Source organism: Notamacropus eugenii, chromosome 4, assembly GCF_028372415.1.
Source record: "Notamacropus eugenii isolate mMacEug1 chromosome 4, mMacEug1.pri_v2, whole genome shotgun sequence".
Lineage (NCBI taxonomy): Eukaryota > Metazoa > Chordata > Mammalia > Diprotodontia > Macropodidae > Notamacropus > Notamacropus eugenii.
The window spans coordinates 71,683,681-71,707,457 of NC_092875.1; the positions used below are offsets into that span (position 1 = coordinate 71,683,681).

Here is a 23,777-nt window from a genome sequence, read left to right on the forward strand (position 1 = left end):
TAGATAACTTTTGTCTTTGTATCCCCAGCACCTTGCTTCCTGGTTGGTGTTTAATAAATACTTGTTAATTGAAGTTGATAGACATTAGTTGAAATCTTAGAGTTGTTTTAATTTACATTTCATTTATTAATGATCTCAAATTTTTTTCATATGGTTTTGATGCTTTAATATTCAACAAAATACTTCTGAGTTAGTATTGCAAGTAAATTAAGATTTAAAGTCAGGTCATGTCAGAGTTCAATTTCAGGGCTCTTTCCATTCGACCACACTGTTGTACCTGCTAGTTTCTGCTGATTTCATATTGTTAAACAAACTTAGGGGACTTTAGGCCCAAGATTTTAATAAAATTTACTATATTTTTCCATACAGTAAAAACACTAGTTTCTTCCAAGGTCATGTGAGCTAACTGTAAGAGCTAAGTGCTTTAAGTTTCTCATTCCAGTTCTAACATCACAGAACATGAAAAGACATTTGGAACCTACCTCATCTGGTGGCCACATGGATAATAGCTCACATTTGTGAAACATTTAAATTTATAAAATGCTTTCTTGACAATGATCCTGTGAAGAGGATGGTACAAGTATTGCTATTTATATTTTACAAAGGAAGCTTTATATCCTGTCTCTTATGTTGTTGGATACTAGAGAGCTTTGATTTCCATATTTTGTTCAGTATAAATGATACAGCTCCATAAAAAATCTAATTCTGATGTGTTGTCATCCTGCTATAAATGGAACATCCCTTCTTAGGTCTCTTTCCACTCTTTATAATGTTGTAAACATTTTGTAAATTGTTTTCTTGCTTACAGTCACTTCTTTCTTCTTTAGTTTATACAAGGTTCTGCCAGGTGTCTCAAGATTTTGTCCCTGTTGTCATTTTGTACCATACAATAACAATATTGCATTAAATTCATATACCATGATTTGCTTAGCCATTTCCCAAATTATGGACACCTACTTTGTTTCCAGTTCTTTGCTACAACAAAAAGTGCTGCTATAAATATTTTTGTACTTATGGATGCTTTCTATCTGTCTTTGATCTCTTTGTATATATGCCTAGTAGTAGTGTCGCTGGGTCAAAGAGAATATATACTTAGTGAATTTTTAAATATAGTTTCAAATTGTTTTCCAGAATAGGTTGATCAGTTCTCAGTTCTATCAATAGTATATTAGTGGCCCTATCCATTCACAAACATTCCAGCTCCTGTCTTTTTTTTTTTTTTTTTACATCTTTTCCAGTCATATCTTTTGGATGAGATAGAATCTCAGAATTGTTGTAATTGGCATTTTTTATTAGAGATTTAGAGATTTTATATGGTTGTTGATAATTTGCATTTCTTTTTTTGAGAAGTACCAGTTCATATTCTTTGAAAATTTATCGGAAAATGCTTCTTGTTCTACTTTTCTGTCCTAACTTATTTATAGTATGATTTTTTTGTATATCTGTTGTGTATGCATTTGAAGTTTCTTGGTGGTATCTGATATGAGATGGTTGGTTTAAACCCTGGTTTTGTCAGATTGCTTTCTAATTTTTCCATCAGTTTTTGTAGAATAATGATTTCTTAGTACCCCAGTATTTGGAATACTTGAGTTTATTAAATGCCAGGTTACAATTTGAGTTACCTCTCAATCTTGTGTACCTAACCAGTTCCACTGATGACCTTTTCTAATGTTTAATCCATACCAAATAGTTTTGATGATCACTATATTGTAGTATAATTTGAGATCTTACATTACATTACATTACCAGACTTTCTTTTTAAATTTCCTATGAAATTCTTGACCTTTTGTTTCTCCAGATGACTTATTTTTTCTAGTTCCAGATAAATAAGGTTTTTTTTGTAGTTTGATTGATGTGGCACTGAATCTGTAAATCAGTTAACATAGTATTAATTTTTGTATTATGGCATTAATTAAATCAGTTGGCGCTGATTTAATATTGTATTAATTTTTAATATATCGATGTGGCCCAGCCATGAGTAGTTATTATCTTGCCAATTATTTGTCTTGCTTTATTTTTGTATTGGTTTCACATAATTGCTATTGTGCCTTGGTTCTCCCAGACATTTTATACATATTATACTTATTTAGAAAGCAATTTTTTTCCTGTCTCTTCTTTTTGGGTTTTGTTGGTTTATTTTATATTCTACTGCTTTACTGGTTATTAATTATTTCATTTAATTTTACTTCGAATTTCTACGGTTCTCAAAAAAACCATGATATTAAAAAAGTCAGCAAGCATTTCTGAAGTAATATATATACCAGACAGTGTGCTAAGGATACAAAGCCCTAGGGATACAAAGAAAGGCAAAACCCCCACCAACTCCCCTCCAAAAATAAGAATCTAATCCCTCCTTTTAAGGAGCATACATTTCAGTGTAGGAGACAACATGTAAATAACTAGGTATAAAGTAAATATTTATAGAATGGCTGAAGGATGTCTCAGAGCAGAATGTGTTAGGGGTGTGTGGGGTGGGGGGCAAGCAGGGGAAGGTCCCACAGAAGGTAAAATTTAAGTTAAGCCTTTAAGGAAGCCAGAGAAACTCAGAAATACAGGGAAAGGGGGAAACATTCTGGGATGGAAGGACAAGCACTCCAAAAGCACACAGTCAGGACATGGAGTGTTGGATTGGAGGAACAATAAGAATATGGTTGAATCCTAGAGTGCATGGAGGGGAGTAAAGTGAAAGAAGATAGAAAGGAAGGGGCCTGATGATAGACAGTTTTAAATATCAGTTTGTGTTTGATCCTGGAGGTCAGAGAGAACCATTGGACTTTAGGGCATGGGGTTGACATGGTCAAACCCCAACTTGAGGAAAATCACCTTAGCAGTTGATGGGTTGAATGGATTGGAACTGGGAGGTATTTGAGGCAGGGAGACCAACCAAAAAGCTATTGGAATACTCAAAGCAGAAAGTGATGAGAGCCTGAACTAGGGTGGTGCTTGTGTAAGTGGAAAGAAGGGAGAGATGTGAAGGTTGTCAATAGATTAGATCTGTGGAGCAAATGAGAATGAGGAGTTAAGGATGATATTGAGGTTTCAAGTCTAGTTCATTGAGAGAATGGTGTTACTCTTGACAGAAATAAGTAAGATTGGAAAAGGGGAAAGTTTTGGGGTGAAGGGGAAGATAATGAGTTCTGTTTTGGATGCATGAGTTCGAAATGCCTACTGGATATCCATTTCAAGATGTCCAAGAGACAGTTGTTAGTGGGAAAGGAGAGTTTCGGGCTAGATAAATAGATGTGAGAAGCATCAGCCTAAAGATGATAATTTAGTCAATGGGAACTGATGAGATTGTCAAATGAATTAGGATAGAGAAGAGAGGGCTCAGTATAGATACTTGAGCTGTGTTAGTGGGTGTGACCTGGAGAAAGATCCAACAAAGGAGATTGAGGAGTAGTCAGACAGGAGAACCTAGAGAGAACTGTTATAAAAACCTAGAGAAGAGAAAGTATCTAGAAGGATATGGGGACAACGATATCAAAGACTGCAGATGTTAAGAAGGATAAGACTTGAGAAAAGGCCATGAGATTTGGCAGTTAAGAGAGATCATTGGCAACTTCGGAGTGTGCAGTTTCAATGAAAAGCTAAGATCAGAAGTCAAATTGCAGAGATTTTAGTTGAGATGGGAGGTCATGGAAACATCAGTTATAGGCGACTTTTCTCAAGGAATTTACCCATAAAGGGAAGGGGAGATATAGAATGATATCTAGTAGGAACTGTTGGATGAAGTGAAAGTTGTTTGTTTTGTTTTTGCTTTTTAATGGAAACACCTATAGAGAAGTGATTGAAATTAAGAGCAATTTCCTAATAGATAAACAATCAAAGAATGTGAACAAGTAGTTTTCAGGGGAAGAAATCCAAGCTATCAATAACCATATGAAAAAATTCTTTAAATCACTAATAGAGACAGAAAATGAAAACAAATTCAAGGTCTCACATCACATCCATCAGATTGACAAAGTTGGGAAAAAATAAAAATACCAAATACTGAAGGGACTATAGGAAAACAAGTACATTATTTCTATTGGTAGAGCTGAACATTGGTCCAGCTACTCTGGAAAGCAATTTGGAATTAAGCCCCCTGCCCCCCAATTAAACTGCATACCCTTTCACCCAGTGATATGACTACTAGATTTGTACCTTCAAATAGATAAAAGAAAGAGAAAAAGACTTTTATGTGCAAAAATATTTGTAGAAGTTCTTTTTGTGGTAGCAAAGAACTGAAAACTAGGGAGTATCTATCAGCTGGAGAATGGTTGAACAAGGTATGGTCTGTGAGTGTAGTGTAATACTGTTACATTATAAGAAATGATGGGGACAGTTTCAGAGGAATCTCAGAAGACTGTATAAACTGACACAGACTAAAGTGAGCAGAGCCAAGAGAAAAGTTGATATAATAACAGCATTGGTGAAAGACATAAGAATGCTGGTCATTCAGTGATTAGCCTCTACTCCAGAGCACCCATGATGAAATATGCTACCCATCTCTTGACAGAGGTGGTGGGCAAAAGCCAAATGTATTTGTGCTTTTTTTGGATGTGGCTAGTGAGATCAAGGTAAAAGCAAGGATGTCCAGTGTCACAACTATTATTTGATACAATTCCAGATATTCTAGAAATGCCAGCTATAGCAATGACAAAAAGAAGAAATTGAGGAAATAAGCATGGTCAAAGAAGAAACAAAATTATTACCAATCATAATCTTTTATCATTCTATTTTTCCTTTTGCCTTACAACCCCTAACCCTGTTCTTCATCCTCACTATGATTTTGATAGGCTCTCTTCTTTCCTACTCCTTCTCTGACTTTTCCTTCCCCCTTAAATGCCATTCTCTTTGCCCCTACTTATTTCCCTGTTGAGTTGTATAGAATCACTGAATTAAAAGTTAGAAGGGACCTTAGTGTCCATCTAGTCCAACCCATACATGAAAGAAATTTCTACCATGACATATCCATCAAGTGATCGTCCAGCCTCTGCTTGAAGACCTCTGATGAGAGGGAACCCACTACCTTCCTAGATGGCCCATTACACTTTGAGACAGTTCTAAATTTTACGGAACTTCCTGACATTGAGCTTAAATTTATCTTTGCAACTTCTGCCATTGGTTCCTGAGATAGTCCTTCAAATACTGAAGAAAGGTGTCCTGTCCCTCTTCAGTCTTCTCTTCTCTAGGCTAACCCTACTCGGTTTCTTCACAGTCAAAATAAGACATGGACTTGAGGCACTTTGTTATCCTGGTTGCTCTCCTCTGGATACTCTAATTTATCAATGTCTTTCTTCACATTGTTCATGGTTCACCTGTTTTCTAATGTATTAATGTATTTAAGTTTATTCAGCCATACCACAATTATTAGCCAGAAGGATAATTTTTTGCTGTTAAAAATAAAGCTATTCTCTTTTTTGTAATAGCAGTGAACAAAAACATAGTAAATACCCATCAACTGGAGAATTACTAAACAAATTGTGATACCTAAAGGTAATAGGATAGTACTTTGCCATAAGAAACAATGCATATCTTGGTAAATGGTGTAAGACACTGGTCTATATCCCGTTTTTGCCATACTGCTTTCCAGTTTTCCCAACAATTTTTACCAAATAATGAATTCTTATCCCAAAATCTTAAGTCTTTACGCTTGTCAATCACAAGGTTATTATATTTATTTGCTACTGTGAATTTTTTGTCTGTTCTATTCTGTTGCTCTCCTAGGTCAAAATTAATACATGACCAACATATAAAGAAAGATTTTACAAGAAAATTAGAAAAACATGGAACATATTACTTAGGCTTATGGATAGGTGAACAGTATATGAATAAACAAGAAATAGAGAATATTGCGAGGTGTAAAATGGATCATTTCATTTACACTAAATTAAAGAGGTTTTATACAGATAAAACAATATAGCCAAGATCAGAAGGAAAGCAGAATATTGGGGGGAAGGGGAATTTATAGATAATTTATCAGATAAAGGTCTCATATCTAAAATACTTAAAGAAATTTGTCAAATATATAAGAATACAAATCATTCCCCAATTGATAAATGGTCTGAGGATATGACAGGCAATTTTTCAATGAAGAAATCAAAACCATTTATACTCATATGAAAAATGCTCCAAATCATTATCGATTAGAGAAATAGAAATTAAAACAACCATGAGATATCATTTTATATCTGCCAGATTGGCTAAAGTGATAGAAGGGGAAAGTGCAAATGTCAGCCAGATGTAGAAAAATTGGAGCATTAATTCATTGTTGGTAGAATTGTGAACTAATCCAAACATTTTGGAGAGCAATCTGGAATTAAGCCCCATTATTATGCCTATATTCTTTGATTCATCAATACTACTACTTGTTCTATTTCCAAAGATGATTAGGGAAGAAGGAAAAGAACCTATACATTCTAAAATGTTTATAGCAGCTCTCTTTGTGGTGGTAAAGAACTGGAAATTAGGATGCCCATCAATGGGGGAATGGCTGAACAAGGTAGTATATGATTGTGATAGGAGTACTGCTGTGCTATAAAAAAGGATGAACTCAGCGATCTTAGAAGAACATGGAAAGACGCATAAAATAATGAAGAGCAAAATGAGCAGGACCAAGAATACAGTAACAGCAATATTATTTTTAAGAATGACTTTAAGTGAATAAGTTATTTTGACATAAATATCCCGTAATTAACTATAATGGACTTATGAAGAAAGATGCTATCTGTATCCAGAGAAAGGACTGATAAATAGAAATATGTATAAAATAATTTTACATACATATACTTATTTGTATCTAATGGCAGCCATCTCTAGGGCAGGGTAGGGGGAGAGGCAGGGTGAGAAAAAGGAAGAAATTTACATGATAATTTTGTTGTATATTTGAAAGGAATAGCAAGTAGTGGATAGTATGTTTGCAGTTTCATATGCAATCATCTTTTTCATTGTACTGTTATGGAAATGCTTGTTTTATTCCATAAATTAAAAATAAAATAAGTTTTAAAAAGAAACATTGTGTACGATTGTAATGCTAATACGATGCTAATACGATACACACAGCCATTGCTATGGATATACATGCGTATTTCCAGGGTAAATTCGCAAAATATAAACTCTGTTCCTCAAAGATGAAACCAAAATATTTATTCAGATACAAGAAAGCCAAATCTATCATAGTAACAAAGAAATCTATACACATTATTAATGCAGGGAGAATGGCCACCCCTAAGCCTTCCCTTCAGGGTCTCCCCACAAACTAGCTCTCATAGGTAGAATCACTCCATCTTTCACTCACACTAACTGCTGTGCCCTCCTCTGCTCTAACTGCTCTCTCAGCTCCTCCTCACTCTCCATGCTGCACCCTTCCTGGTCTGCCCATTGGGTAAACTCCTCCACCACCATGTGACTCAGGCTGTAGGCTGGGCTAGAGCTCAAAGCTGGTCACACGGGCCTATTAAGGGGGCAGGGAAGATCTTCAAATTCCCTTAACATTACAGTGATACATATGTGTGAACTAATGCAAAATGAAGTGAGTAGAACTAGGAAAACAATGTACAGAATGACAACAACAAAAATTCAACATTTATTAAGTGCCTTCTGTATTCTCGACACTGTTCTAGACTCTGGGAATACAAATACAAAAAAAAAACCAGTCCCTCATCTAAATGTCGGAATGTTGAGAAGACACTTTGTAGGCAATTAAGGAACAAAAAACAGTCTGGTATAATAGAAAAAACACTGAATTTATAGTCAGAGAGCACAAGTCTTGGAGAGATGGCACTAGTGCTGCGGGGATCAGGAAAGACTTCAACTGCAGGTGGTACTCAAGCTTCATCTTGCAGAAAAGGACTCTGAGGTAGAGGTGAGGAGCTAGTGCATTCCAGGCATGGAGGATAGAGAGCCAACGCAAAGACAAGGGGAGAGGAGATGAGACCAATTTGACCGGATCACAGAGTGTGGGAGAGAGAGTGATAATGTCCAGTGAGGTTAGAAGAACAATGGAAAAAGAAATTGAACTCTGTGTAATTATAATGATCAAACTTGACCCCAGAAAGAAGTGTAGAGGTGGGTGACTATGAATGTGGAATGTTGCATGTTAGACTCTATTGAAGTATTGGTTAGTTTTGATTAACTGTTTTTTCGTTCTTTTTATATGTTTCTATTTATTCTTTGTTAAGAAGGTTAACTCCCTGAGGGTGTATATTTGTGAATTAAGGTAAACATAAAAACAAAAGATAAATCAAATTTTTAAAAATCTTCAAATGAATATTTTTGTGCCTATTAGGGTATAATCCTGTGGTTTTTAAGATATCGTCTCTTTTGTTTTAGGTACCTCGGAAGCTCATCAAAAGTTCAACAAAGAAGGAAAAGATGAGATTACAAAGAGTAAGACATTTTCACTGAAATAGAAAGTTAACCTGCTGTGCTTTTGCATTAAATAGTAAGCAAAGCTCCTCCTTGCACTCCCACTGGCCCAGTTTTTACCTGTTTATTTTCTGGTTTTCTAATTTGTTTGTACTTCTTGAATCCTGTATCTGTATATAAATAACTGGGCTTTTGTGGCTTGTGAATTGTCATTATGCTTTGCTAAATCTTACATTTTTGCCAACTTTTTATTCTCAAAGAACACATAACCTTATATTCCTTCTAAAAGTGATAGCCCTTTTTTTCGCAGAACTTGTCATTGTGCTGTTGTGCCTACCAGCTTATAAAAATAAAAAGTTATATAATTTCCCTAGAAAATGCGTTTTAGTGATGATTATCATAGTAAAACTTCATTATAAACAGCCCTGATTCAGTTATCCTACAGGTTACATCTTGTTTCTGGCCTGACTACATGGTGATGGATTGTTCTACATTTTCACTTGCGTGGAGGGTTGTAACTAAGGCAGATGTTATCCATGATCCGTGACACCATTGTTATGATAGGATCCTGTTGCATTTGCTATTGATGAAAGATGGCCTTGTGTTGTCAATTTCATGTGTTTTCTATGCTTATCTGAACTGATTTTGATTTTCATGTATCAAGCTTCAGTAGATCTTTTGGGATTTTGGAATTTAGCACACGTGAAAAAATTAATCATAATACTACTACTGTATATATTGTCAGTAATCGTAGTATCTAGAAGATAATATGTTTTAAAGCTAGAAGGGATCTTAGAAATAATCTGGTTCAATCCCTTTCTTTTTACTGATAACAAAACTGAAGCCTAAAGAAGTTGTGACTTTTCTAAGGTCACATAGGTAACAGCAGAGCCAAAATTTGAACTCAGGTTCTCTGACTACAAAATCTAGTCCTCTTTTACCTCTGACATACTTTTTTGTTTCCATAGATAACTAAAAAGACTCTTTTTTCACCAATCTGCTGCTAAATCTAGATTATTTAATGTTTACTAAGTGTCCCTATGCATGTCAGAGACAAAAAAATCTCATTATTGGCACATCTGCCTGTGTACTTGTAGGTAGGTGTCCATTTTGCAAATGCTAGTGGAATCTATGTCAGAGTGGACAGAAGTGTAGCAAGATACAGTTTGAAATATGATATTTAGAACAAAAGTATAACATGGTCAAATAGCTAGCTAAATAATATATCAAACCCCTAATGTATAATATTTCAACAGTTTTGAAGCTTTTATTTGGTGGGGACTAGTTCAGTGAAACTTATGTAAAGTGCCATACCCCAAAAGATTTCCTGATTTTATGATATGATAATAGGGGAAAACATTTAGATACCCTTAGCCACTGAGGTAGTAACCATAACAGGCTGGGCTGGAAGCTTGATTCAGAAGCTAGGTACTGCATGACTCTTTTGAATTATCCATACATGTGATAACAGAGGAGAATTTTCTTGAGTTCTACTGTTTAGAATTTCTGTCAGGGGAAGGAGGCTTTGGGTAGAAGCTGTGGTGTGTTGGAGATAGTAGGGGTACTTTTTAAAGAAGGTTTCCTGTGCTCTAGCCTGGCTCATTTAGAGTATTCTCATGAAGAGCAGCTTAGTTCTAGTTGAGTATTTGCTTCCTCTTCAGGGATTCTTAATCTGGAATCCATGAATTTGTTTTTTAAAAAAATATTTTTATAACTATTCATTATAGTTGTTTTCCTTTGTAATCTTAAGTCTTTTATTTTATGCATTTAAAAATATTGTTAGAAGACATCTGTAGGCTTCTCCAGTCTATAGAATGCCAAATTGAGGGCAATCTATGACACAAACAGGATTAAGAACTCCACTGGGCTCACTTTCTGGCTGTTGATTTTTTACATGATTAAAAGCAGTGTGATGTAGCAGTATGTATTTAGAGTAGAAGTTAGAGTTAGAAGACCAGGGTTTGAATTCCATCCGTGCTACTCTATATGATCTTAGGCAAGTCTGTTTGACTTCTCTGGGCCTCCATTTCCTTATTTGTAAAATGGATGTCTCTTCTAAGACAACATCTGTCCTTTTAATTTGATCCTGTTAGCTTATGGACCCACAGAACTTTAGTTTCCAATTATATGTATTTCTGACAACGAAATTTAAGTAAAGAGAAAGAATTGTTTCTCCTGTTTTATAGATGAGGAAACTAAATTGCAAAATTATTTATTCACAGTGGCATGACCTGTAAATGGTAGAGCAAATTTTGATTTTCTGAGTCCAAATCCTGTACACTTTCCACTAATACAAAAATAAACACTTTATACCTGTTTTTTTACTGAACTTACTGTGCTCTCAGAAACCTGGTAGTTTTCTCTTTTTCCTTTTTTTCTTAATTTAGCAGTTAACACTTTTCACAATCTAAGAAATGTTTTTTAAGGTGGTGGTGGTGTTAGTTTCTTTTTATATATTTTATAACATATTTCTGATGTTTCAAAGCATTAAAAAAAATCCCAGCAGAATGCTACCTTCCCTCTGCTCTAAAGAAAGTACAGTAAATACTGCTCTCTAGACTGTGGAAAATACCCAGGGAGGAGAGACAAAGTTTTCATATACCATTCTAATGTATTGATGGCACTTACTTTTCTGCCCTGTAGTGCTTTTGACACAATAATCCTTTGAGTTTAGTAGTTCATAGATTGTTACGCTCATTTTACAGATGAAGAAGTTGAGGCATATAAAAGGGAAGTTATTTGTCCAGGGTTCTACCATGAGTTCTTTAAACCTAACCAAAGGAGGTAGAGTACTTCATAGTACTTCCTTAGTAGGATGGCCTGACCAGGAAAAGTGCTGATGGCCTAATTTTTTAAAGGAGCCCCATTTTACTTATGTATTTTAATTGAAAGAGTAAAAAGCAGAACCATATGCAATATTATTTTAAATCTGCTTTCAAAATAGGAGGAAAATTGATGGTGTTGATGGGGGTGTCTGTTTCTGTCTGTGAAGGTATCAGTGGAAGAGGAGTCTTTTTCTTAGATATTAACTTTTCCTTCCCTCTATTAAAACACGTTGGTCTTTTGGGTTTTCACTTCAGATCTTTTTGTCTGATATTTGAAGCTCATCTGTTGAATGTCATTTGGCTATAGGATAAGGAACGTTTGGACAAGCAGCTAAAGTTACAGGCAGAAAAGGAAGAAAAAGAGAAGCTGAAAGAAGAGGCCAAGCGAGCCAAGGAGGAAGCCAAGAAGAAGAAAGAGGAAGAGAAAGAACTTAAAGAGAAGGAAAGGAGAGAGAAGAGGGAGAAAGATGAGAAAGAGAAGGCGGAAAAACTGAGACTCAAAGAAGAAAAACGGAAGGAGAGACAGGAAGCACTCGAGTAGGTGGTATTCTTCCCTCTGATACTAGACTGACAGGAACTGATTTCCATATTCTTTGTATTTAAATTCTGTGATGTCCATTATTGGGAGATACCCACCACCCTAGGATTAAGAAGGCAAAACTAGATTGATTTTGCTTACAGGCTTCCCTTTTCTTTACTTTGGGATATAAATTGAGTTTCCATTTGTGAAAGGACTGAGAAATCGTCTCATGCTCCATTGAACTCTGTTTCCCTCCATCAAGCTGAGGCTGTTGTCTGTCCTTGGCCCTCCTGATCACCTTGCTTGTAAACTGCTCTTTACAGGGTTACAGTGTTACCTTGTGTGTCTATTTTAAAAAAAAAGAAATCATGTTTTCCTCATAGGGCTAAACTTGAAGAGAAAAGAAAGAAGGAAGAGGAGAAACGGTTAAAAGAGGAGGAAAAGGTAAATAATTGTTCTTAATGCTCAAGTCTACCTGTGCAGCCCTAATTTCTCTCACGTCTCCAACTGCCTGTTGGACATCTTGAACTGGATATAGACACCATAACCTCAACATGTCCAAACAGAACTCATTCTTTTTTCCCCAAAATAACTTCTCTTTAACTAACTTCTCTATTACAGTCCTCCCATTCAACCAGTCTTATAATCTAGGTGTCATCTTTGGCTCTTCTCTTACTCTTATATCTCATACTTGGTCTATTACAATAGTCTGCTAGTGGGTCTCCCTGTTGCAAGTTTTTCCCCTCTGCAGTCCATCTCTCAGCTGCCAGAGTGATCTTAAAGCACAAATCTGACTGTCACACCTCCAGCCCTCTTCAAAAAACTCCATTGGTTCTCTGTTACCTCCAGGACCAAACATAAAATTCTCTGTTTAGCATTTGAAATTCTTCATACCCTCCCTCACTCATCCCTTCTTGATTCTTCAAGTATTCTTATACCTTACTCACTCCCATGTACATTGCTATCCAGTTACACTGGCTTCCTTGCTTTTTGTTGTGTGTACAACACTCCATCTCTTAACTCCAGGCATTTTCTTTGGTTGTCCCTTGTCTTTTGCTTTTTGCCTTAAGCACATGGTAGGTGCTTAGTAAGTGTTTATTGACTCACCATGTATTTTCTTAGTCAAAAGATACCAGTAGCATAACTATCTTGTTAGGGTCTGTGACGCTTCTGTCAGCAACAGAGTCACTAAAATTTTTTGAGCAGGCGAATATGGTCAGACCTTTCCATTAGGAAAATTATTTTGGCACCTGTGTGAATGGTAGAATGGATATGGAGAGACATACCACCTTACCTTGTTTCATCTTTTATTAACTACAGCGCATTAAAGCGGAGAAGGCAGAAATCACCAGGTTCTTTCAGAAACCAAAGACCCCACAAGCCCCCAAGGTGAGAAACTTGTTCTTTCACTTTCAGCTTTTTCTTGTTTCATTAGCTTTTTTGTTTTTAATATGAATGGTATCTTCTTAAACAACCAAATTTTACTTCATCATTATGTGATCTCTGGCTACAGAGATTTCATTTCTCCAGATTCAGAAGAAGTGGTCTATTATTCATTTGTCTATTCAAAGAGACAAAAATGGCAAGGTAATCACTTCACAAATATTTAGAATCTTAAGTGTTTATTAAATTCACAGGACTGTAATAGATGCCCCACAAACATTAGAAAAGATAATTCCTACATTTACGGCTTATAGCTGGGAGGACTACACTAATATGTGAAAGAAAGATAAAACAGTATGAGACAATATCATTAATCCATGTAGATGCTTAAATGTCATTTGAAGTTCCAAGCATAGAAACATCATACACTTCTTTATTTAAATTACTACTAAAATTTGCAGTCAGACTGATACTGAAAAATAGTACTGAAGAGATGTGCACATTAATTATTGATATTAATGTTTATGTTAAGAGGTCATTCAAGGGGTGACCTTGTTAGGCTTTAGCATTCATTCCAAATACTTGAGCTATAATCTTTTTTTAAAAGGGTGTTTGATATAGTAAGATGTGTTGCATCAGCTATTTCAATTTTAGATTTATTCTTAATTTCAGACCCTTGCTGGCTCTTGTGGGAAGTTTGCTCCCTTTGAAATTAAAGAGAACATGGTCCTTGCCCCTCTCTGTCGAGTGGTTTTTGATCAAGACCTATCTGAGCAGTTCGACCAACTTCTTAAGGACCAAAATTCTGAATTAAATTTTCTGAAAGATCTCAAATGCCGGGAACCTCACAAATCTGGACCCACCTTGCCTTATGCCCCAAGTCCTAACACTGTCAACAGGTTAGTATCGGGGAGACAGCTGTCTGTTTTCATTTCTTATTTATGAATTCACTGTAATGTGGTGCTGAGCTGGGAGTCTAATTATAGCTCTGCTACTATTGACAGGTTGCATGGTATTGGAACAGGTCTTCTGTTCTTGAGTTCAGTGTCTATCTCTGTAACTATGTGAGTCGGCTTAGAGACAGTGTAATGTAATAGAATTAGCAGTGGTCTTAATTTTTATTCTGTGACCCTGGGCAAGTCATTTTATTTTACTTCTTTGATTCTCATTTTTCTCATCTGCAATTTGAGAGTGAAATGATTTTATTATCCAGGGATAAATTGCTTAATCTCTAGAGCTCTGCTTCCTTCACTCTAAAATAAGAGGGTGTTGGCTTAAGTAGTCTAGAGAAGCAGGGCATCATGGTGGGTACATGCTGTATTTGGAGTTAGGAGGCCCTGCACTCGAATCTGACCTCAGACCTCACAAGCAGTGGAATCTTGGGCAAGTCACTTACTCTCTATGGATTTTGATTTCCTCATCTGTAAAATGAGAACAATAATAGCACCTCTCCCACAATGTTGTGGCAAGTTATTTAATCTTTCTGAGCCTTGGTTTCCTCATCTGGAACCTCAGGGGTTGGACTTAATGACTTGCCCCTTCCAGTTCTGATTTTTTGTGATTCTATAAAAATGTCCTGTGTGTTTATGGCAGAAAGGGCAATGTTCCTTTGAGACTGTTGATCAAATAGCATTTCTTCATCTAGGAAACACTGATAATTATAAAGCCTATGCTAGCTTGCTAGTTCATCAGTCTCTCTTAGCAGACAGCTCTTGTTTCAAAAATATCTAGAGAAAAGACATTCATCTTTTTTCAGTTTTCTGGCACATAATTCAGCTTATTGAAAAAAACTAAGCCTTTTCTCTGCAGTAACTCCCCTCCCCCCCCTTTTTGGTTTTTACTATACTATTTACATGTATGTTTGTGTCTCTTAGGGCATTGTGCTATACAGACACTTTGTCTTTAGTTGTAGATGTTTGTACTTTTCTAACTGAGGCAAATCTTTTTAGAATTATTATAGTTTATTTACTTCAAAGGAGGTTCTTGCCTCTTAAATGATGGTCAGGGCCTCTCCAAAGCACCAGTTTTGTATGTGATGAATTTCTCAATTCAGTCTTTCACTCAGCAGTGATGTAGTCATAGTGGAGAGCGGCAAAGTCAGTGATGTTCCTGAAAGGAAGAAATTTGGCAGGATGAAGCTCCTACAGTTTTCTGAGAACCATCGCCCTGCATACTGGGGTACCTGGAACAAGAAGAGCTCGACCATCCGTCCGCGAAACCCCTGGTCTAAAGATACTGTAAGTAGTTTCTGAAGTTATTTGTTGTTCACATTTTGTGTGTGTGTGTGTGTGTGTGTGTGTGTGTGTGTATCTTGCTACCTTATTTGGTCTTGTTAGAAGTTTCTTTGATTTTTTAGATGTTTTAGTTTCTCTTTTCTATTCTCTTCCACTCTACAACAAAACAAATGTTTATCACCTACTAAACACAGTACTGTTCTCATGGTGATTAATTTGTAAAATTTAGAGAAGACATGATTCTTTATAGCTTTCAATCTACAATCCTATGATCCCTGTCTTCAGAAAGCTTTAAGTCTAGTATGGGTATAAGATACCAACATGCATAGCTGTAATACGTAGGGCATTGATTACTAAACAAAGTGCTGGTTATCTAAGATAACTCTTAGGGCGAAGTACTCAGTTCATTGACATTGGTTCATTTTTCTTTTAGAAGCTCTTGGACTATGAAATAGATAGTGATGAGGAGTGGGAAGAAGAAGAACCAGGAGAGTCCCTTTCTCATAGTGAAGAGGTAAGAACAGCTCTGGAAATTGAGAAGAATTGGCTTTCAGGAGACAGGTTCAAAATCACTCTAACTTGCTTTAATGAGATTCATGCCTATCTCTCCTTTTTGCCTAAAACAGTAAGTGGTGTTTCCTCCTTCAGTTTTGGAAAAGGCCCATTGTACCAAAAAAATGAACTTAAAATTATTTTTTCCTCCTTAGGATGATGAGGATGAAGGGGGTGAGGATGAAGATGATGATGATGGCTTTTTTGTACCTCATGGATACCTATCTGAGGATGAAGGAGTGACTGAAGTAAGTTTGTAATAATTATTAGTGATAACTTTGGGGTTTGAAATTTTGAAAAAATTTCTTTAACAAAAAATTTCCTCTCCTTTCCACCTCCCTCCATTGAAAAAGAAAGAAAATAAAACCTTTTTAACAGATACTAATATTTAAACAAATCAAATTCCATTGTTAGACATAATTATATGTCTATCTGCTCTGTTGGTTGTTATGGTAACTTAAATGGGAAGATTTTTCTCATTCATTAATAGGCCCATGTGACCTGCTTAAATCACATAGAAACCTAAGTCACATGTGATGGGAGGAGCTTGCTGAATGGGTGGAATATGAAGGGTGGAGCAGAACTGGGAGGGAGTTGATGGAGGGAGGAGAGGACACAGGCAAGCAGACAGCTAGGCTCTTGAGTGTTTGTGGGAAGGGGGGCTATGAAACCATTGGGAATGGCTTTGTCCTCTGCAGTGCCATTCTATATTGACTTCTTGGTTACTATGATGGATTTGGCTCTCTGGTGTCTGAGTAAATGTTTTTCTTCTGCCATTTTTATGGAGAGTTTGTTATACTTTGTGATTCAGAACTATGTCAACATATTCGTAGTCACATGTGTGCTGTGAATGTTGCCTTGGAAGATACATTTGTCTATGGCCTCTCTTTCAAATGTAGGTAGAATGTTTCATTACGAATCCTTTAAAATTATGGTTAGTCATTGCATTAATCAGCATTCTCAAGTCTTTCAAAGTTGTTTATCTTTATGATATTCCTATTATTGCATAAATTAGTGTTCTCACTTCACTCTGAATCAGTTAATACAATTTCCTCCCAGTTTCTCTGAATTGTCCCTTTTATAATTTCTTATGTTACAATAGTATTCATTTTAGTGATGACTATGTAAAGGTTCAGCTCAAAATTATTTTCCGGGGTAAATTTGGCCATCAATTTCCCATTTTGGTTGTACTTCATCTGAGCCATCTCAAGAGTCACAAAATTCTGAAAGTAAATTCTGATTTCTGTATTTAAATTTATAATTGCAATACAAATGAAGATCCACTGAACATCAGAATCAGTGGTCCTACAGTTTCCAGCTTTCATTTTCTAAAAATGATGAAAAATAAATTAGAGGAGGTAGCATGGCATAATAGGAAGGGTCCTTACTCAGGAGTTGTATGATTTGGATTCTAGTTCTAGTTTAATTACTGATTTTTAGTTGTATGACCTTGAGCAATTTACTTTCTTAAACTGAAAAATAAGGTAGGGATTATACTTTGTCCTAATCTGCCTTCTCTTTTCTCTCTCTGTATTCTTTCATGTGATCTTATCAGCTTCCATGAGTTTAATTATATGATGACTTACAGATCTATGTATTCAGTCCTTTTCTCTTTCTAAACTCCAGCTGCCTACTGTCCATTTCAAATTTGATGTACCATGAACATTTCAAGTTCACCATGTCTAAAGGAAAACGTATTTTCTTTCCCTTATAAATAGATCCATCTTCCAAGCTTCCTTATTTTTAATTACCATCTCTTCTTCTAATCTCACATGTTCATAACTTTGTTGTTACTCAGAATTCTGATCCTCAAGAAACTGGTCAGACTTACTAGTATAATCCTGATCAAGGAAAGAAGGGGCCAGTGTTCTTTTAATTTCAACTCAATACTGGACTTTTCATCTGGAAGGCTTGGAAGTCCTCTATCTCATTAAAGGTTCATTTCCCCCCTTGTAAGATTAGACTCAGTTTCAATGCATAAGTTATTCTTGGTTGTAAGACTGATTTTTGGCCTTCTCCAGTATCATTTTCCAATCTCTCCACTCCCTTATAGTAATGGCTATTAAATTTTGTGTGATCCTGACTGTGGCTCCTTAATACTCAGATTCTTTCTGGATGCTTGCAGTATTTTTTTCTTTGATCTGGGAGCTCTGACTTTTGGCTATAATATTCCCGGGAATTTTTATTTTTGGGTTTCTTTCAGGTGGTGATGGGTACAGAGTTTGTTTTGCTATGATGCCTCATGTTTTTCCTCCATTTTTTTCAGTACTTTGACTTTTATATTTCTTGATTTCTCATTGAATCATTAGCTTCTATTTGGTCAATTCTAATTTTCAATCAATAAACATTTATTAAGTGTCTGCTAAGTGTCGGGCACTGTGCTAAGCACTGGGGATACAAAAGAAAGCAAAAGATACTCTTTGCCCTCGGAGCTTATCATCTTGGGCAAGATTTTGAATACTCCTTGTTCCAAGCTGTTAATTCTCTTTTCACATTTTTCTTACCTACCTCTCTTTTGCCCATTTTTTCCTCTACCACTCTTCATTTAGTTTTAAAAATAATTTTTAGCTCTTTTCTAAACTGTAGCTCTTCCAGGAATTCTGGCTGGATTTGTACCCAAGCTGCATTTTTCTTTGAGGCTTTGCTTTTAGATGATTTAAGTCATTCTTTTCTGGATTTGTGTCTTGAGCTTTCCTGTTGCCACAATGGTTCTTTATGGTGGGGCTCTTTATTTGTTTGCTGATTCTTCTAGTCTACTTCTTGACTTTACACTTTATGTTAGGGTTGGACTCTCTGCACTTCTGGGGAATTGTCTGGGCTGAGCTTCAATCTTGTGACCTTCTGCTCCTTTTCACAACTCAGTGAAACCTACAAGCTTTCAGTGCTTCCAAAGTGATGTGATCCAGGGGTAAAGTCTAGTCATTGCCCTTCAGGTCTGAGCTCTACAAGTTCCTGGCCCAGGTTTGAATCTGTCATTTTGTCCTTGGTTAGAAGTTTCAGTAGACCACTGCTGGACCCAGTCATTATTAGCTTGGTTGGAGGCTTTGCAAGTTCAGGGTCACTGATTCTGAACTTGTTCCTCACTCTGTATGTAGGTAGGGCTCCCCACCGTGATTACTCCTTCCTTCCACCTAGGCATAAGTTCATCATTCGTCAGTCTGCCCTAGATCTGTGAATTGGAATTGAGTAGTGAGAGTTGCCAGATACCGCTCATTCCTGCATCTTGTGCTAGTTCATTGATTCTCTGGCATCTCTTCCTGCTTGGGAGGTTGCTACCCAGTGCCCATTCTTAGTCCTCTTTCAGTCCTACGGGATGGGAGTGCTCCATGTATGTCATATTTCTGGCCAGACCCAGTCCTCTGTGTTTATCTTCCTAAGCCAAATTTTTTTTCTTGAATTTCCAATCAAAATTCAGTCTAGTCTGTTTTCTAAATCTTCATGAAATAGGTATGGTTAGAGAACTAGACTGTACTTTTTTCTGCTATTCCACCACCTTGATCTTGACTCTGCTTTTCTTTAGTTTTGAAAGAAGTAAACTTCTCATAGGAGTCAACAAGGGCCTGAAATTAAGAATAAATATAAGATAGATAGTGGTTGCTACACTTAACACTACACCAAGCAATCCTTTTCTTAAAAAGAGCTCTAGTTAAGGTTGAAATATTAGACCATGTCTCTGTCTCTTGGTTTGCAGGAGGGTGCAGATTCAGAAAATCACAAGGTTCGTCAAAAGCTGAAGGCAAAGGAATGGGATGAGTTGTTAGCCAAGGGGAAGAGGTTCCGTGTGCTCCAGCCAGTGAAAATTGGCTGCATCTGGGAAGGCGAGAAGAACATTAATGCCAGTTCAGAGCTAAAGGTGTTGCAGCAGTTCACAGCTTGTATTCTGGACACAGTCATTCCAGAGGAGGAGCACACACCGAAGGCCAACAAAAGAGAAAAAAGGGACCGACAGAGTAAGCTCTGAGTTTAGGGTGGGGGTGGCATGAGAAGATCTTCCCATTTACCCAGAATCCTATGGTTATAGGACTTAGAGTTGTAAAGAATATTAGAAATCATTAAGTCCAGTTCAGAACAACACATTTTATTCAGTACCTACTTGGTATTAGCCATTATACCAAATGCTGGGATATAAAGACAAGCAAACAGTCTCTGCCTTCAGGAAGCTTTTATCTTATTAGGAGAATATAGCATTGATACAAATAGTAGACAAAAGTAATTTGAGGAAGGAATGAATTTTAATTAAAATCAGGAAACCATGGAGGGCTTCACAGAGAAGGTAGCACTTGAGTCTTAAGAAAGCAGAAGATGTTGAGGTAGAGTTGAGGTAGTATGTTCAGGCATAGAAGACACCTTGTACAAATATATGGAGCTATATTTTATAGATAAGGAAACCGAGAATCAGAGACAGGAAGTGACTTATCCAAAGTCATATTGATAGTGGGAGAAGACTTCAGCCCAAATGCTCTGCGTTTTTCACACTGATATGGAACTCATTGGAAAAGGCCCAGGAGTAGCTAGGGACTGACTGGTGACAGTTACTCAGCAAACAGTCAACCTAGTGAACCAATCATTGTCAAATGATGGACACTGTGGATAAAAATGAAATAATCAGGGTTCTCAAGGAGCTTCCATTGTATGGAAGAGACAACATGTCAAGCCAACAAGTGTTTATCTAGTGCCTACTATGTCCAGGCACTGTGCTAAGAGCTGGGGATAGAAAGAAAAGCAAAAACACAATCCCTGCTTGTAAGGAACTCATTGTCAAATGAGGAGATAATGTGCAAATAGCTATGTACATATGAGATATATACATTAAAAATGGGAGATTATCCCAAAGGGAAGTCCCTAGTGGGGAGAGGGGGCAGTAAAGATCTTTTTGAAGAAGGTGAGACCTGTCCATAATTACATAGCTAGTAAGTGTCAGAAGTGGGATTTAAACCCAGGATGCCGCTGACCCAAAGTTCAACCCCTTTCCACTATGTCAAGCTACACTTCAATGTTCATCTATAGTGTCTCTCTGGTTTATTTTGGGCATTCGAATAAGAGATAATAAGTTTGAATTTCGCAAATGTGTGATTTCAGTCTTAAATTTTTTAGCAGTGAAGTTTCTGTGCTTTTTCTACAGATTTCTTTCAGCTGCAGAATAACAGTAATTATAACTTACATTTATAAATTGTTGAACTATTTACAAAGTATTTGCCTCATAGTAACACTGTAAAGGTAGACAGGGCAAATAATATCCTCATGTTCTGAAGAAAATGAGACCTAGAGAGATTAAGTTGTTCTTGGATGCACAACTAGTAAGTAACTGATTCATGACTCAGACCCAGGCTCTAAACATGGTGTTTTTTTCCACTCTGCACAAAATCTTAAGCTAAAAAGTAATTATCCATCACAGTCCTACAAGTGGGGCCCCAATTCATGCATATTGTGTTTTACTGCCATTCATTATATATTTTGGTTTTTTTTCTCCTTACCAGTCTTGGAACAGTTACTCCCATTATTGCATGGGAATGTGAATGGAAGTAAAGTGATCATTCAAGAATTCCAGGAGTGCTGCCGCCAAGGATTGTTTAGTAAGGGCACTGGCAGTCCTGATAGTGGCACAGCTAGCCCTACAAGTCCAAGTACCTCTCGGCCACAGACTCCTACTGCTAATGATGATGCTGCTATACCTTCCAAAGCTAGACTAAAGCGGATTATTTCTGAGAACTCAGTGTATGAGAAGAGACCAGATTTCAGAATGTGTTGGTATGTTCACTTGGAGGTGCTCAAGAGTTTTGACCAAGAGCACTTACCTGTGCCTTGCCAATGGAACTACATCACTCAGGTCCCATCTGCTACTAAAGAGGACAATGGCAGTGGGCTAAGCTTGGGGCCCACACAGACTACCCCAGTCTCACTAAAGAGAAAGAAGACAGGCAGTATGTCCATCACTCATTTCATGAAGAAGCCAAGGCATGAAGAACAGGTGAGAGTTCCCTTGGGAGCATCCTGATCATCTTCTCCCCAAAAGAAGAAGGAGAACAACAATTACTAATATAATATATGCATCATACATGGGTACTGAATAAAGCTTTGGGGATTGACACTGGAGGCAGGGCTTGAAAAGACAAATAAAGATAGGCTCTTGATGTCCTGTAAGGGGGAAAGGATCTTGCTTTTGAATTTTCAGAAATTATTCCTTATAAGGGATTATTAATTGGAAGGTTAAAGGTCCTAGATATCTGTGAAAACTTTATCTTTTTGTGTTCCTAAACTCAATTTCAGACTGTCATTCCAATACTGTTCCCACTACACTAAAAACTGATTAGCTAAACATGAATCAGTCCATATGGCAAGTCAGGTTTTTCAGAATTGAAGAGTCTCAATATTGAATTGACCTCTGAGGTCATCTAATTCAACCCATACCTGAACAGGCATCCATTCTACAGCATCTCCAACAAATGTAAGACTCTACTGATGGAGAACTCATTATTTCCTTACAGGGCAGCTCGTGTTTATGGGCAGATCTAGTTCGGGGGAATTTTTCCTTATAGTGAACTGAATTCTGCCTCCAAGAAAACAAGTATAATCCTTCATTATCTTCCACCCACCTAAATCTTCTGAAAGCTAAACACACTCCTTCTATCAGTCTTTATGATGCCATCATCCTCTTCAGTCTTCACCAACCTGGTAGCTATCATCTGGACAGATTCCAGTATATTGTATTACAAACATTTTCCTTCCTCAGCTTCACAAAACTTAGCTCTAAATACTATTGGCTGTTTCTAGAAATGAAATGTACCCTCAAAAACTGGAGAGTTGATATCATTAAGAAGGCTCAAGCATGTCCTACATACTCCAAAGGCAATTCCAAAATAGGAGTTCCTCTTGTTTTGAGCAGTGGCAATATTGTTAGATGGGGTAGCCTTGAAGGGAGAACCATCAATCCATGTGTAAATTCTGATCCATTTGTTTAAAAGTTAGTCATAGTACTTTCATGGTAAACATACATATAAAATTTTTCCATAAGAAGTCTGAACTCAACATGTACTTAAAGTTTACCATAACCTTTAATGCCTGTGTTAAATCCACCTAAAAGCAGTTGTATACCTTTTTTGGTGGAGGGAGGGAACTGGGAGGAGATTCATAAACACAGTAAGGTGGTTTTGGTTATTATTCTTTGCCACCTTTTCTCTGATTCTATCAGTTTTAGTGTTCCTATATGCAAAACTAATCAAAGTATGATAATCAGCAAAGGCCAGTTATTCTCTAAATGAAAAAATACACAAAAACCATATTGTGCAAAGGGGAAATAGAAGAGTATAATCAGTTTCTCTAAAAATTGAGTATCAGTAACATGACTTTGTAATAAACCTATGATGATGCCATGACCCTGTCTACCCATTCAAGCACCAGATTCTTAGAAAGTTATAAAGTTTAGGTCTGATGAGAAGCCCATGATCTCTGTCAAGATTTTTTAATGTTAAAAAAAAGTAGAACAATTATTGTGCTTTTAGGCCAATCAAAATTTAAATCCTGTAACCATTATGTGTAATACTACTTCCCTCATGAAGGACTACTCTCATGACTAATTGTGGAATGGAGAGAACCTTGGGTAATAATGGGTAGACAGGGTCATAGGGTCATAGATAAAGCTGGGTCTTTAAAGATCATCTAGTCCAACCCTCTTATTTTATAGGTGAAGAAACTGAAGCTTATAGAAGTAGAGTAGTGTGTCCATAGTCACAAAGCTGAGTTGTAGCCAAGCTAAGATTCAAACCCTGGTCTTTTGACTGGAGACCCAGTTATCATTTTGCCACACTTCACTAAAATTTTTAGTTTCTGTAAATAACAATGTTTTCCTCACATGTTCCTTTTCTTGACTACTGTTTCCATTGAAAAGGAAATGTTCTGCCCATCCAGCATTTAATG

General features: G+C 36.7%; 1 protein-coding gene across 3 annotated transcripts in view; it reads left to right on the forward strand.

Annotated features, from left to right (window-relative positions):
* Positions 1–23,777, forward strand: part of CHAF1A (chromatin assembly factor 1 subunit A) — a 51,996-nt gene that overhangs the window by 20,222 nt on the left and 7,997 nt on the right. For 2 of the 3 annotated variants that reach the window (XM_072601831.1, XM_072601830.1), the window contains exons 4-13: positions 8,314–8,370; positions 11,482–11,711; positions 12,078–12,138; positions 13,015–13,083; positions 13,750–13,976; positions 15,143–15,314; positions 15,745–15,825; positions 16,019–16,111; positions 19,555–19,813; positions 21,341–21,831. In XM_072601831.1, coding sequence (XP_072457932.1) covers positions 8,314–8,370; positions 11,482–11,711; positions 12,078–12,138; positions 13,015–13,083; positions 13,750–13,976; positions 15,143–15,314; positions 15,745–15,825; positions 16,019–16,111; positions 19,555–19,813; positions 21,341–21,831 — 1,740 coding nt within the window. The remainder of the gene's footprint in view (positions 1–8,313; positions 8,371–11,481; positions 11,712–12,077; positions 12,139–13,014; positions 13,084–13,749; positions 13,977–15,142; positions 15,315–15,744; positions 15,826–16,018; positions 16,112–19,554; positions 19,814–21,340; positions 21,832–23,777) is intronic. The other variant, XM_072601832.1, reaches the window with a different exon arrangement.